We start from the raw sequence: 16,034 nt of genomic DNA on the forward strand, positions 1-16,034 counted from the left end.
GCAATCCAAGATTTAAAAATACCACAGAGGGTGCTAGTTTTGGGGCCCACAGGCTGTCCATGGTCCAAGATAAAGCGGTAACATTTGCATTTTCATTTTATATGAGGTTTATACCTATTGTGATTGTTGATTAATTAGCTCATTACTACCCTCTCTAAGAAGGAAGACCAGTTGCATGGTTCCACTCGGATACCATCAATTTTCTTGAGTAGATGGGTCCAAGGCACTTGTGTCGAGTCAATGAAGTTGCATGTTGCTTAAATTTTGATCAATAGAGTGCATTTATAGCATGTCATGGTACGGTGATTTGGGTTCAAGTCATACTAATGCTTCACCATCAGAAGGTACAAAAAGCAATAGAGGAAATGCATTGCCTAATCTTGGAATAAGCACACAACTTGGGTAACAAGGAGAAAATGCAAGTTTAGAGCAAGAAGCACGTCCCTCTAGGTAGTAAATGCAAATGATTAACAAGAATATGAAGAATTTGATGACTAGTTGAAAGATCAACTGAGGAAAGTAGTTGATATGTTTGCACAATTGGTAAAGAATCCTCAATTTACTAAGATTTTGAATTCTTCTAATAAGGATAATAAGGGAAAAAATAGAAATTCATCCTCTAGAGATTTGGGATAGTAGGATGTACCGAAGGAAATTCCAAAACTATTGAAGGTATTCCCAATGTTGTCAATGAGTAAAAGCGACTATTGCCAATGACGCAAAACACGCAAATGCAAGGCCATCTTCATGGTGACAATGCAATGGATTTTGGATAATAAGGAATGCGTGCAAGTATAGGGCAACCAAGATACTTTGGTGTTGGCGGTATTATATTTCATGCTATGGTGGGTCAAGGACTGTATATGGGGATGCATGCTACAACGTCTTATGATTTGCAACAACCAATGCATGGAATGCAAGGCCCAACATATTTGTGTATGGCAAGTTGAATGCAAAACCCCATGTATGGTCATATTAGCATAATACTTGGGGCATAAAGTGGCATGTATGTTAATGCATCTACACCCCCTGGTATCTATGAGGCTCAAGGAATTGAATGTCAATCATGCAAATGCTTCTTATGGTATTGGTTATGAGGCAAAAACAACACGGAAAAACTTGAAAAACACTTGCACAATGCAAAGAGTCAATGGTCGAAAATAAAAGCTTTGTATGTGAATAGAAGAAATGCACGGCAAGGGATTGTCCCAATAGGTAGGAAGCTAAAAATACGGAAGATTAGAGGCATAGTTTCCAAGAGGTACTTGGTGGAATTTTAGAATTATTCACCAATGGATGCCAAATGGATGGAAGAGGGTGACTTGGCAAACCATTCTCAGTTTTTTTACCTCTAGAAGGCTTTCAATTAGAGCCAACTTTAGATAGGGCTTACTTAGGTTGAGCTTGGAAGGTCCAGAGCATTACTTGATGCTCAAGGGGGAGGTAGCACTTCCACTCCTCTAGTGATGGATAGCTAGATGCATCCAAGTGGTTCTAATAGCAATTAGAGTTTCTTTTGGGTCAATTATGACTTAGTTATGAGGGCTAGAAAATTCAACATGAGTTGGGAAGTAGCATAGTAGAATAGCAACCAACTAATGCTCTTTGACTATGACACATATACTTTTCCAATTGAATATTAGTTTACTTTTCACATGGCAATGTAATTGAGCATAATTGCAAGGATTTCAAGGGGGTAATATCTTGATGATGTGTATGTCTAATTAGCTTTGGCATTATTAAGTTGTGCACATGTGAGGCACACATGTGAAATGCAAGCCAATTAAGTGATATTGAGACCTTAATAACTTTAGTAATCAATGGATGACATTGACAAAAGGTGTAATAAGTTAGAGCTAAAATGTAGTAGATGTATCTACTGTCAAAACTTGACCTAGAATATTTCATTAAGCCATTAGTGTTAATGGTGACTCTAGGAAATTGGTATTAATTAATTAATTAATACCAAATCTAAATTAATGAGTGCTCAAGATCACTTAAGTGATAAATTAACCTCGTCAATTTAATTGTTGTCTAATCACATTTTTTTAACCATTAATAATTGTTAAATTAATTTTATAATTAATAATATAAAAAATTTAGTAAAACCAAATATTTTTTTAAAATTTTGGAAGGCTGCCACTTGGGAAAATTTTCCATTCAAGTGGAAAAAACGTTTTTGAGACCACACACACACACACACAGAGAAGGTTTCCATTACTACTGCAATAGTGGATAAGCCATTTCTAGCCAACACAAGTTCCTTCAAGAGCTTGTGACATGCCCAAAAGAGACTATAGTAGTAGGTGACAGTAGTTTGAGGGTTGTTTGAGGTAAATAACATCACATTTAAGGTGATCCATTAGTGAATACAGCTTTCTTGCTGTCAAGATAGGGCAACAACTGATTTCTTCCATTTTTTAATGATGGAAATTTGAATTTTCTCTCTCTTCAACATTCCAACTCATATTCAAGCCTATTCTCATTCTTATTGAGTAATTTCCAACAAAATCAGTCATTGAAGGTGGAGATTTTAATTAATCTTTGTTCTAAACCCTAATTTATAACAAAAATTAGTGTTTGACAACCATCTCAAGAAGCATGCTAAGAAATTCAAAGGCATAGAGACTTGAATTTCAATCATTGAAATTGGGATAATTTCAAGATATTCAAGTGGCCATTCAACCATAGTAAACATTTGGGGCTAAATTTATCACCCAATGAGCATAATTGAAGGCCAAACCAAGGCGCTAATGTTTGACTGCTTGTTGGTCATTTGTGATGGCAAGAGGCAATTGGACAATCAAGGAAATTCAAGGAATCTCATGTATTTGAGATTCCAATGCAAGATAAAGAAATACTACAAGGACTACTAGTTTTGGGGCCAATTGGTTATCAATTGGCCAAGATTAAGTGGTAACATTTACATTTTTAATTTATTTGAATTTTATGATTATTGTAATTATTGAATAATTAGTTCATTACCACCCTCTCTAAGAAGGAAGGCTGGTTGTAAATACCCACAATACTTTCCACTAGTTGCCAATTCACAAGGTTTGATGAATGTTCAAAATCACAACGGTTAAACAAGTAGCATACAGAAATGTGATAAATACCATCAAAGTTACATGATAACATATAGTTTGACCTATGTGTTGGAATGTCTAATGATTGCTATCATAGTTTTCAACTCACAGTGCATGTATGCATGTTAAAACAATACTTTATTTGCATGCGTACTACTATTATCAATCATTCAAAATATTTTATGCTATGTTTGTAGATATATATGAACTCATGTGTGCTACTTCTCTTTCTCTTTCTAGTTTTTAGCAAAATCTAGCTCCTAAGTAATTAGGGATCTACTTGTGGTTTTCTATGCTAAAACTATTATATAATGTAATATTTCTATTGGAATTTTGTGTTTTGAGTGTAAGGCAAGTATCTAACATAAATAACGAATAAATTGCCTTAATATATCATTTCATTTCTAGAATGTGAGGTGAGCTAATACCACATAGAGAGAAAACTTTATCCCAATACAAGCAAAATCCCATGCTTATATTGTGAGTGTGAGTATTAGCCTCTAATGCAATACAAAAACAAGTACCATAACTTAAATTCGTCCGAAGAGTATGAGGTGTGCCACAACACTCGTAGAAATAGTTTTTTATTACCTAAATGTGCTATTAGAGTACGAGTGCAAATCTCAAATGCAACTATTAGCAAGGACTAGGCAATTTCTATGCTTGTATTGTGAGTGTGAATACTAGCCTCTAACAAAAGTCAAGTACATACACCACAAAGTTTGAATCCATTCCTATAGTGTGCGGCAAGCCTATCAACACATGCAAAAATAGATGTCTTATTACTTAGACTTTCTATAGAGTGGAGCATAAGCCTCGAATACTAGTAATAGAAGACAAAACTAGTCAAAAAGCTTTCAAAATGATTGAAATGCTTTCAAAACAGTAATTATATACTTAGTCTTTCAATTGAAAGCTTTTTTATTTTAAAAAAATCTTACAAAAAATCATTCAATTGAAACCAATATTATTCAAAGGTATATCCATTATTTGATTCAACCCCAAATAATGGGGTAATATCAGTTTAAGAACCATCATCCATGCCAAATAATGCTACCTAGTTCCTCTCTTATGTGATGGTCCATTTTGAAGTAGAGCTTTGTGATTCTAGAATTTTGTGATGGTCCATCTAAAACAATATTTTTGCACTAAGCTAGATTTAATTGTGTGATTATATATATGAATAATTGGTACATAGGTCTTATGAAATGTTTGCATAAAGTAAAATAAATCAATTGTCTAAGCATATGGTATTGTGAATGGCTTATAGATTGCCATTTTCTTAGCATAGGGTATTGTAAATGACCTATAAAGAGTTTTCACATAGCACTATACATTATTAACTAAGGACTTTTAATTTTTTTGCATAGTTGGTGTAAAGGACTAGTGAAATGTTTGCACTATGCAAGATAAATGAATTCCTAAGCACACAATATTACAAATATTTGAAGTATGCATGAATTCCTAAGCATACAATATTTCAAACGGCATATTCATTGTAAATAGATTCCTAAACGTAGGGTATTGTGAATGTCCTTTAAAACTTTGCACAAAACAATATAAGCTTTAGACTAATGACTTAAAATTTTTCGCATAATGTGGTGCAAAGGACTTATTAAATATTTGCAATAAGGTAAATAAAATCCTAAGCATATGGCATTACACATGGCCTACATGTTGCATGGCAGTGCCTTATAAAAAGTTTGCATATGGCATTACACATGGTCGACATACTACATATTAGTGCCTTAAAAAATGTTTTCATAAAGTGCTATCAATTTGAATCAAGGACTCATAAAATGTTTGCATAATTGATACAAATGTAAAGAAATACATACTTTAAATTGCGATGATGTAGCGTATTGTTATGTGTACTCCATCTATAGTCCCACAAACGTTCAAGAACAATGGTAAAGCTTGAAAAGACAAAGCAAAGTACACCTAAGTGCTTTCTCAAGGTTTATTAGAGCACAAATACAAGATCTTCCAACATGTGGATGTGGCCAAAATGGTGCAAGCTTCTAAAGAAGGATGTGAAAAACCCCGAATGAGACCCTACACCTCCTTTGCTGTCAAGAGATCATTCCCAAAATCGACATCATGTCCCCGAATAATTTCTTGGACTTGCTACCAAAAATGTAAGCTACCTTGGAAAAACCCACCAATCTTGAAAGTTGACCAGCCCTTATAGATAAGTTTATAATTATTAGGAAAATGGTTTCAATTTAAATATATAAAAATAAAAAATTCATCAAAGTATTCCATCTATTAGACACAATAGGAAATACAGTAGTATATGATAATAATATAGTACTACAAATTTATGTGTGTGTGTGTGTGTGTGTGTGTTCGTTGGTTGGTTGGTTGGAATTGCCTCATCAATAGGCCAAAATAAACATAAGAGAAAGTAGTAATAATCAAATGACTTGCTTTATGTAAATATATAATAGCAATAACTTTGCATGTATGTCGTAATGGTCCAACCATGCAACACATTAACATATTCCAATATTGCAATCTATGCATGATGTACTTAATACATTTTGAATATGTTGTATTTTCAAATAGTTATGGAGTTGCTAAAGGAGCATATCTTATCAAGTTGATACAATTTTACATGTAGCTATCCACCATAAGGCTTATTTTGAGCTTACTATCATTTGAGAACAATGTAACAATTAAGACTAAAGTGGTAGCCAATTTGATTTGATTAAGCACAATTTGTTGTCAACTTAAGGTCCAAACCTCTACAGGGTCAAAGCAACAAGAATGCAATATGCTTCTATCCATATTTTATGCACATATCCTTTTCTATAATACTCACTGAAATGCTAGTAGAAAATGTATATATTTATTTAACTTACATACTATAATGAAAACATGTATTTTTGAAACCTCGCTTAATATGTGGATTAATTTTTAATCACATGATTAAGTAAATATTGAACAAGTGATGTGTAATTGGAATTAGAGTAAATTTACAAGCCCAAGACCCGAGAAAATCATGGCGTATCAAAGGCAAAAGTTGTTATAAGTTATGCCACACGTGTACTTGGTGGTATCTGGTACCATGCGTTGGTCTAGGTCATTCATTTGACCATAAGTGTCAATTGGTGATACTAGAGAAGTGACATTTAATAATATCTAATATCAATATGATGGTCAAAAATAACAGAGAGATACTTGAGAATGAAAATTATCTACCTAATTTAATTATTAGTCAATCAGATTTTTTTTAACATCGAAATAATTATTAGATTTATTTTAAATATTTAAAGACTAAACATTAATATTTAAATACAAATAATACTAAAAAACCATTTAAAAATGTTATCACTAGTCAAAAATGCCCATGTAAGACTAAAAAACGTCTTTAGAATTTGAAGATGTATTTTAGTCTATTGAGCTTGTAAGAGAAAAGAAGATACAGTTGGTCTCATTTGCAGTCATTCGAGGATCTTCTGAGGCAGCGAGGGATATGAGAAGACCAATCAACAATAGGTGATATCTACATGTTGAGACAAGGCAACAGTAGTAAACAACTAATTTTCTTCGATTATTTGCATCTACAAGCTATTGAGACAAAGCAGCAATAATAAATGACATATTTTATTCAGTTCTTCGCAAAGAAAGTTTGAATTTTCTCTCATCATTTTCTCATCTCCTAGCCTTTCTACAACCTTACTTTGAAGCTTACAACATTGAGATCACCAAAGACTGAGAAATTTTAGCTTTCTCTATTGCAAATTCTAATATACATCAAAATGTAGAATTTAACAATAGCCTCAAAAAGCATGCCAAAAATTAAAAGCTCCAAAACTTGGATTCAATAGGATTGAAACTATTTTCAATCAAATTCAAGTGGAGGAACCAGCAAATCAATGAATTTGTGATATTTTTCATCTTTATCAAAGCGAGTGAAAATCAATTAACTGTCTGAATCAAGGGGCCAATCAAATTGAAGACTTACTAGTCATTTTGAACAAGGGGAGTTGAAATACAGAAAGGGATATGTAAGTTAATGTATAATTAGTTTTGTTTTTGTGGATAGGTGGTAATTTCTACTAGCATTAAATAGTATGTAAGTTACCACCTATCCACAAAAACAAAACTAATTATACATATTGATAAAGACTAAAATAAATCACCATATACAAATATGTTAAAAGTGAGGACAATTTGATTCTAGCATCCCCATGACTTTGAAGCAATGTTTGCTCTACAAGCCATCCTTAAAACCATTTTACACATTCCATCTAGAAGGCTAGTGTAATGGTACCTACTTAATGGGCCTTGTAACATTCAATGAGCAATGTGAGGAAAAGTGTTTAGCGGCTTTTTTCGATAGTGTGCGCACTACTTGAAACTCTTGAATATACAAACACCTAGGTCACACTACCTTCTTGTATATAATCATAGTTAAGATAGAACAACTTGACCAAACACTAGGATTGTAGTAGGGTCCTTATTAAGTACTCTATCTTATAAGTTTATAACTCTAATTCATTTTGACATCACTTTAGATCACACTCTAAGCATCCATTAGGCACTAAGGTCACATATCCATTTTACACACCCCCATTTAGGTCTATTTGCTTCATTAATTGCACAACTGAGAACACACCTAAACTCGGCTCAGAAAGACTCGCTAGTTAACAACTTAATGAGGCCAAACTAGGAAACACCAAACAAGTAAACAAACAAGTATTAACTTGAGCTAACCAAAGATTAAGACCAAAATCTCCCATTGCTAATTGCATACCACTGAAAGCTATTGGTTGTGTTTATAAGCACTTGCTTTCCAAAAAGTAGAAAGCTCTAATTGTGCACAACACATACATAAGCCATTCGGAACAAGAATTAATTATGCTTAACAATTAAAATCATTAGTGACAAGTACAACTAAACTAGAGAGAAAGCACAAACCTTAAAACTTAGAGAGAAATACCATCACGCAAGAATGGAAAGTTTGAAACAAGTGTTTCATATAGAGATATGTCTTGCAAACCAAATAACCAAGATTTACTTAACCACAAGTCAAAAAAGATTAACCAATTGTAATCCAAGCATCTTGTAAAGTCAAATGATGGCTAAAGTAGCATCAAGCACTTAAAATTGAGACAAATGTGCATCATGCAACCAAGTACATCAAAGCTTACTTGATTTACTATTGTATTTATATTACAACATTTAAAGTATCACCATTTTGAAACTTTTTTGTTCAACAAGAGTTATGAGCATTTTGTTCCATGCATGTTGTGTACTTCCTACAAATAATGTTATCTATCTATGCATCCATAAATTTTCCAAATCTAATATATTAAAGGTGAAACAACACTTTATTTCTTTATTTCTTGATAAATAAGCTACAAAAGAAAACCTTAACCACCTCAAATGGTTGGACAATCCATTCAAATTAAGGAGATTTTGAGCTACTGACCAAGCTAGGATAATTTTATTATTTTTTCTTTTAAAAAAACTAAAAACTATACAAAATCAATTCGATGATCACATGTATATATTATTCTCATTGCTTGTTTTGAGCTATAAAGCACCTCAATCTAATATTAGATGCAAAAGTTATAACCAAAATACCTATGTGTTATTTAATTGCCACAGTTGTCCATAGCTTCTACAATATGCTTTATATTCACTCAAAATGGATAAAATGGATCTAAAAATAGATGCCTTAAAAATATTCACACTTCCTTCTCCACTACACATGCATCTAAAAGGAGAAAAGCAAAAAAAAAAAAAAAAAAAAAAAAGATTCCTCTTCCCTTGGAAAGCTTTAAGCCTACCCAATCTCTTTGAAGTTGAGTCACATGTATGCCTTAAATATAGAGCTTGATCATGAGTAGTCTCTCTTTTACATTGCAAACAAGAAGCATAAATATCGCAAAAAGAGTTCGAATATTCAATCTTCGTAACAAAGCTTCTCATACTGTGCTCCTCGCTCCAAGTGTAAGCTTTCACAAATGCCACTATCATACAAATTGTTTAAGGGAGAAGCAATGAAAGAATACAATGTAAAAGCTATGGGGTACAATGGGATTGAAAAAAAAAAAGCAAACAATAGAGTACAATTGATACAATGAATAGTACCCTTATTCTTTCCTATATTCACTTGTATATGATTATACATTATGTATACTTACACAAGGAATGCCCACTTGACAGTTAATCTTTACCCTAACAAGATCGTTGTAGTTAATTGTTGATATAATTAGTCTCTTTCTAAAACTCAAAGTTCCATTTCTAACCTTGCTTTGAAGTTGGTGTGTAAACACTAGATGTAACAAAAAGATGGAATATAAATGGCTTAGGGTGAAAAGTCTAATCAAGGGAAGCCAAGACTATCTAGATATATTTTTAATTTCATGTGTCCTAAGAAAACATAAGAGAAAATAAAAAGAGAATAAGAGAGTTAAGAGACACAATCAACTTACTAAATTCACTAAATGTACCTACCTTGAGGATCCCTAAGCGCAATTCATGCTTGTAAGTTTTTTTTCTCTTTTTTTAAAAAAATAAATACATTTCAATTAGAATAACCACCTTATAAAGTTTAAAATTAAAGTATACAAAATCTCAAGGTTGATTGAAAGTATTACATGTAGCTTAGAGGATAGGCTAGAGTATCTACAAAAGAAAATTGAATACTAAGCCTAAATAATGCTTGGTTATTATCAAAGCTATGTTGAAAAAGTATACTATTGATGAAGATGGATGTGCTTATCAATGAAACCATTTGCAACTTCTCTTTAAGAAGTAGATTAACATTGCATATTTAAGTAAAGGTGTGTCTTGGTTAAAGAAATTAGGTCTTGTTGTTGATACTTTCCTTGAATCCTTGACTCTTACTAAAGTCTCTAGGATGGTCTTTTAGCTAAATGTATTGGCAGCTTATGATTGTCAAGAAAAAATTTTGCTATATTGATGTTATCTTCAAGCCTTAAGATTTCAGGGCTTTACCACACTTCATTATCCTACATTCTCTTGGTGAAGCTTTGAGAGTGCCACATAGTATATTCTAGTTCAAAAGATAGAGAAAAGTAATGAAAACTTCATGACTTTTCACTATCATACTAGTAAAATCATTGTATTGAGCTTGTTCCTCTCATGTTCATCTCAGAGAAGATACAACTCTAGTCCAAGCATTGAAGGGATAACCTTTTGTTAGTGCAAAACTTTGAGAGAAAAATAAACTATGTATTAAATGAACTAAAATGAACTAGGACTAGTTATGTAAGAGTCAATTATACTATGATATACTATCACCCTACTTTGAAATGAACCGTTCACTGAAATTGGGATTGTATTGCAACAAAGCACAGTTCCAAGAAATTGACACCTTGATAAGGGAGAATATCTATACAATAACACCAAGCACCACACTTCCGTGGTCTATTCTACTAGCAACATGTAGCTCTTTTTCCATGTCCACAACATACACTAGACTTGAGCCAATTTAGCTAGCCCAACATCTTATATAGTTGCAAGTAGTCTTAGAGAAATAGGAGTGATATATGTTGGATGATTCATGGAAATCCATACAGCTCTTCTCTGCTCAATGAGAGTCATTAGTACACCTCCAAGTCTTGCAACGGAACCCCACACTGTACCATTTCTTGTCAAAATCACTTTTGTACTTCTATTGCTAGCATTCCTTGTGGGGTCTCCAACAAAGTTAGGAATAATCCAAGCAACATGAACCAGGGGATGTGAGTACATAGGCCAGGCTAACTACTTCAATTGCTCTTAATCTTGTGTTAGCCAAACAGGTAACTTTTTATCGCGTGATTTCAAACTATATAGCTATATTGTTACAAGATTGATTCAGATGACAAGCCACCAAACTCCTTACGAAGGGTAGCAAATTCAGATGAAAATGTAATGAAATTTGTAGGGTCCTCTTATGGAACTGCCATCATCGTTAAGACTGCCAGTGACAGCGATGATAAAAGGGGCAAACACAACTGGCATGATTTCCTTGCCATGTTTGAAATGCCATACCTTTCAGCCAAGTTCAAAGAATTCTGAATGCTAGATATCAGGGCCACATCATATAGACAAATGGAAAAGAGTGTAACAGGAAAGAGCTGGACTATTGGCAGGAGATAACTGACAGCATCATCAAGGAAAAGCTTTCAAATTGGGAATATAGAGTGAATTACCTGATAGGCCACATCAAAGAAAGCAATGTAACATTTCTATTGAGTAAAAATCCACAATCATTTGCCACTGCTCTGGCATCGGATTGATTCCTGAGGGGTTGTGAGCACGGCCATGTCGCAGAATGATCAAGCTGCAGGAGAGCAGCCTTGATCATTTCCCACTGCTCTGGCATCAGATTGATTCCTGGGGGGTTGTGTGCACAGCCATGTAACAGAATGATCAAGACTGCAGGTGCAGCCTTCAAGAAATGCATTTTACTTTGTCACTTGGTTTACAGGTCGACTGATGCTAAAATGCATAGAACATATGAACAATCTTGAGTACCTCAATATCAGATATCATCCCATTCAAACTACACCAACAGTGATTAGGATCAACCATCGAGCAACACCATTGTTCCTGCAATGAGTCCAGCATAGTGGTCAGAAAATTGCAAGACGAAAGTGGGCTTAGGACCCTAAGTTGGAGAGGAAATCAGCACTTTTGCTCCAGGTAGGTACCACTGAGAAAGGCTGCTGCGAGAGAAGAGACCTAAACCCTAAACGCTAAACCCATTCTTAAGAGCAACCTGGACAGTGGCCACCTATAGGAGTGTGCCAAAAAAATTTGCAAAAAAATTCCACTCCCATGGGTTACATATATAAAGATGCACAAACGTACAATGTGGATTGTAGACTTTCCTCTTCCTTTGTTAACTACTGGATTATCAGCTCCAAGAAGCAACTCTGTAAGGACTTTCTTGAAATCTGCCAATCTCTCAATTGGAAAATACTACAACAGAAATGAAACATGCCTGTCAGCCATCATTCTATGACTTAGAAAATTAATTAACACCTATATGCCTAAAACGTATATGCGAAGGAAAGATATGTACACTATTTTTCCAAGCCTTCTCTAACATAAGCTTTTCAGCCTGCATGAGAAACATTTCCCAAATCAGTCATGTTGACATTATGACAAAAAACTAACCTTAAAATCTAAAAAAGTGCTCACCTTTTAAAACATAAGGATGCAGGTCCTCTTTCCCATAAGCTCCTACCCAAATTTGGATCTCAGGGTGCCATCGAACAGCTTCGAAACAACATGCTTCTGTCATGACTATCACAGTCACCTTCCTCACAGAATGCATCAGATTATAAATGAGCTCTACTTTTGCCAGACAAGAACTCACAAACTGGACATTTGACATATGTCGTAGGTTTTGAGAAATGTAAATTAAGACACACCTGCAAACCATAAGTCCTTCAGAGAAATTTCCAGCTAGTGAGTGGAAATTCTTTGCCACCCGCTGTGTAGGCACACCAATGTTGACATCTCCAAGGGCGCTCCTCTTGTTCTACTGCTTTTCCCTCCCGACTTCTATAGGCATGGTGGTACAATGAATTATTCATATTGTGCAAGGAACCCACAGGCATTGGACAAGAAAGCCAGCATTTGAATAGAATGTGTTCCCTAAACCCACTAGCACATCCTGGACCCGCAATCATTGAGATTATTGACAAAATGTGGGAATGTGCCTTTATGGAAGCAACTGCATTACAGCCAACTCCCAAAAATGTAAGTTAACTCAACTCCACAAAGAAGATGGTAAAATCACTTTGAATCTGCTATTTGCAGGCACCTGTTGAATTTAGAAGGGAGTAATGGCCAATGGCCAAAGCTTCCTCTGCACAGTGTGCTGTAATCCATGTATGGTGTGCCACATGTGAACAAAGCAAGCATTCAATGCACAACCATTCCATCCCTTCCATGCACGGAGATGAGTGCGGGCGTTTTTGACATTTTCTCTACTTTTCTTTCATTACTTTCCATGTGAGCATAGCAGTGGTGCCAAATACCTCAGCAAAAGCCAAGGGTAAATACGATCAGCCTCCAACACAGTCCACTTCAAATACATGAGGCATGCCAATGGACTTCTCATAAACTTGCCGTATGAAAGCATAGGCTTTTGGGAACATATGAAAATTTGCAGCTTCAAGTTCATTGAGCAATATATTTACACGCATGATATCACCCTTTCTCACAAACTCCTCAATGACCTTCTTTGCACCTTGCAACCAGATTCTTGACACAATAACATCCTCATTGCCTGCAAGACATTTGATTTTTGACACAACGAAGTCAAAATGCTCATTAACCAACTCTGAGTGATCTATTTTCAGATAACCCAAGAGCAAATACATATATGTGATTGCATTTGGTTTGTGATTTGCTGTTAAAAGATTCTTCAAAACCTGTTGGGCTTTATTCATAAGACCAGATTTACAATAAACACCTAATAGCGCATTGTACTGACAAATATGGTGCCAGCCCCTTTCAATTTCCATTTCATTCACCACTTGTTCAGCATCGTCCACCTTCCCAGACTCCCCATAGGCTTCTATGGCATACATATAGACTGGAATAGTAGCATGCCCTGGCAAAGCTTTTAGTTTTCTGTAAAGGCGTGCCACATCCTTCTCTCTTCCAAGTGCACCATACAGTAAAACTAGGCTATTAAGATTTTTCAGCTGTGCGACGTGCTCAGAAAGATGTTTTTCTGCATCCTCAACTGCTACCTCAGCTTTGTCGAGCATGCCAGCAGAGATGTATGCAGACGCCAGAGTTGTGTATGTCACAAGGTCTGGCTTGACCAATGAATCCACCTTCATCTGGTCCCATATTTCCTCCAAACCTGTGATGTCCAAGGCTTTAAACTTGGAAGCCAAAAGGATATTGTAAGTATGCCTGCTATACTGTAGATGTTTGTCTTTCATTTCATTCAGTAGCAAGGAAACTCTTTCAGGGAGGCCATTCCTGTCATAATATGAAATAAGGTTGTTGTAAAAATAGACAAGGACTCCAGGACCCTGACCTCTCGCCTGTGTAATGATGCTGGTGGCCTCATCAACCTTGTGACATTCCAAGTAAAGGTGGAAAAGACTTTTGTACACGAGGTCGCCTTGAAACTGCACAGGTATCTGCGGCAAGGCTTTCTCAGCCCTGTGGAGACCACGGACTTTACCAACATAATAAATCCATCGGGAATGGTGAATCTCCAGCAGCTGGAAAGGCTTCTCCCTCAAGGCCCATTCCGAGACCTGTGCAAACGACAAGGCTGAAAGAAGATCAACAACATGAAAGAAGATCAACCACAGCTTGAATCATCCTATCAAAGCCACAGCAACATGCATGTATGAGAAAGGAACTGACCTATAGTGCGCAAAGAAAATAGCCAAAAGGGAGAATGAACTGACCTCTAGGGCTTGGGAATATTTGTTCTGCCATTCCAGTCTTTTCATGAGGGCTTTCATGTGATGGCAGTGAAACTGGTTGCCGTGCCGTATCCAGTCCAGTAAGGCAGGCAGGAGGGGCTGGTTTCGGGGGACGCGGAGCTTCTCGAGAAACGAATGAGCCGTGGAGGAGGAAGAAGAAGAAGAAGACGAAGAAGAAGAGGTCTCTGGTGCGTCTTCATCTTCTTCGTCTACTGCTACTGCCGATGACGATGATGGTGACGATGCCGCCTCCTGCTTGCCTGCGCCTGTGTTATGTGCTGGCAGGGAGGCAGAATAGAAACCACGGTAGAGATGATGGAGTCGGCTGTTGCCCATGCGTCGTAGTGAAGGCAGCGAGAACATTGCAGAATCAGGAGAGAGAGCACTTACGGTCTGCCTCCGGCAGGGTGGAAAACATTTGCTCTCATATTTCAAAATTCATATCATTCCTTGAGGCTTAATTAGAGGAAGGGTTGCTTGTATGTTCCTCATAGGTGTGAGTAAATTGATACAACCTACTGTTTGGTCCGAGACCTTGCACGCCACGTCCTTGACTTAGGTGTGCGGGGGCCCAAGGACCGGAAGGACTTGGAGCCCCCGCTCAAGGACAGGAAGGGTTGCTTGCATGTGCCTGATAGGTGTGAGTAAATTGATACAACCTAGTGTTTGGTCCGAGACCACCATGCACTCCAAGTCCATTGATTTAGGTGTAGGGAGGCTCAAGGACAGGAAGGGTTGCTTGCATGTGCCTGATAGGGGTGAGTAAATTGATACAACCTAATGTTTGGTCCAAGACCCTGCACACCAACTCCATTGACTTAGGTGTGGGTGGCTTTGCCACCATCAAAGGCTTGTGGCCACGTGGCACGTCGGACTTGTGTGGACCCCATGGCACGGCTTACACCCTCATGATATGAAAATTATAAAAAATAATAAATGTTTAGAAAAGTTTGGGGGGAGAGAGAGAGAGAGAGATCCATATGCTACCATGTAATGAAGCTTGTGGGAGTGTAATATACTAGTTCTCGCAGCAAATCAATTAACTAAAAATTTATGGAATACACCATGCTTGCAAAGAAATACAAGAAATTCACCATGCTTTTGCAAAGGAGCCATAGCCAAGGTAGCTAGGCATGAATTAATATTGCCATGGAAGGCTAAGAATCATAGATGTAAGCTGCAACATGAATACTCACCTCATGTTAGGGTGGGACATGGTATGCACCCCATATCTTGCTGGCTAAGAGCATGCACCCTCTTAGATGGTGGGAGAAAGGAGCCTCAAAGCGTGTATTGTTTGAAAATGGCAAAAAGATCCCTCACATGTTACATTCCCACCTTTTATACTTAACCCTAGCCACGGGGGATTCACTAGTAGTAATAAGGAGACGTCACCTGCATGCAAGAAATATATGAAAATACCCCTCATCTACCCCCTATTTAAGGGACCTTACCTTATAAAATATACATTCATTCCCTTAAATAAGCCCCCTCCCTTACACTCACGTGATACCAT

The 16,034-nt window shown here is 36.3% G+C and overlaps 1 protein-coding gene across 8 annotated transcripts; it reads right to left on the minus strand.

Annotated features, from left to right (window-relative positions):
- Window positions 1-10,357: 10,357 nt before the first annotated feature.
- On the minus strand, window positions 10,358-14,980 carry LOC148027227 (pentatricopeptide repeat-containing protein At1g07590, mitochondrial-like). Of its 8 annotated transcripts, none has more exons than XM_087691780.1 (7): window positions 14,501-14,980; window positions 12,491-14,344; window positions 12,258-12,335; window positions 12,139-12,177; window positions 11,925-12,035; window positions 11,264-11,663; window positions 10,358-11,102 (listed from the first exon to the last, which is right to left on the minus strand). In XM_087691780.1, the coding sequence occupies exons 1-2, from the start codon at window positions 14,879-14,881 to the stop codon at window positions 13,130-13,132; spliced, it is 1,596 nt and encodes a 531-aa protein (XP_087547906.1). In that variant the 5' UTR covers window positions 14,882-14,980; the 3' UTR covers window positions 10,358-11,102; window positions 11,264-11,663; window positions 11,925-12,035; window positions 12,139-12,177; window positions 12,258-12,335; window positions 12,491-13,129. The 8 variants fall into 8 exon arrangements, with proteins under 8 accessions (XP_087547906.1, XP_087547907.1, XP_087547903.1 ...); XM_087691781.1 differs by having other exon boundaries at window positions 10,359-11,663; window positions 12,491-12,623; window positions 13,103-14,344; XM_087691777.1 differs by having other exon boundaries at window positions 10,359-11,663; window positions 12,491-12,795; window positions 12,886-14,344.
- Window positions 14,981-16,034: the final 1,054 nt, after the last annotated feature.

Source organism: Lygodium microphyllum, chromosome 13 (assembly GCF_053477565.2).
Source record: "Lygodium microphyllum isolate KBCC chromosome 13, Lygodium_microphyllum_v1.1.10, whole genome shotgun sequence".
Lineage (NCBI taxonomy): Eukaryota > Viridiplantae > Streptophyta > Polypodiopsida > Schizaeales > Lygodiaceae > Lygodium > Lygodium microphyllum.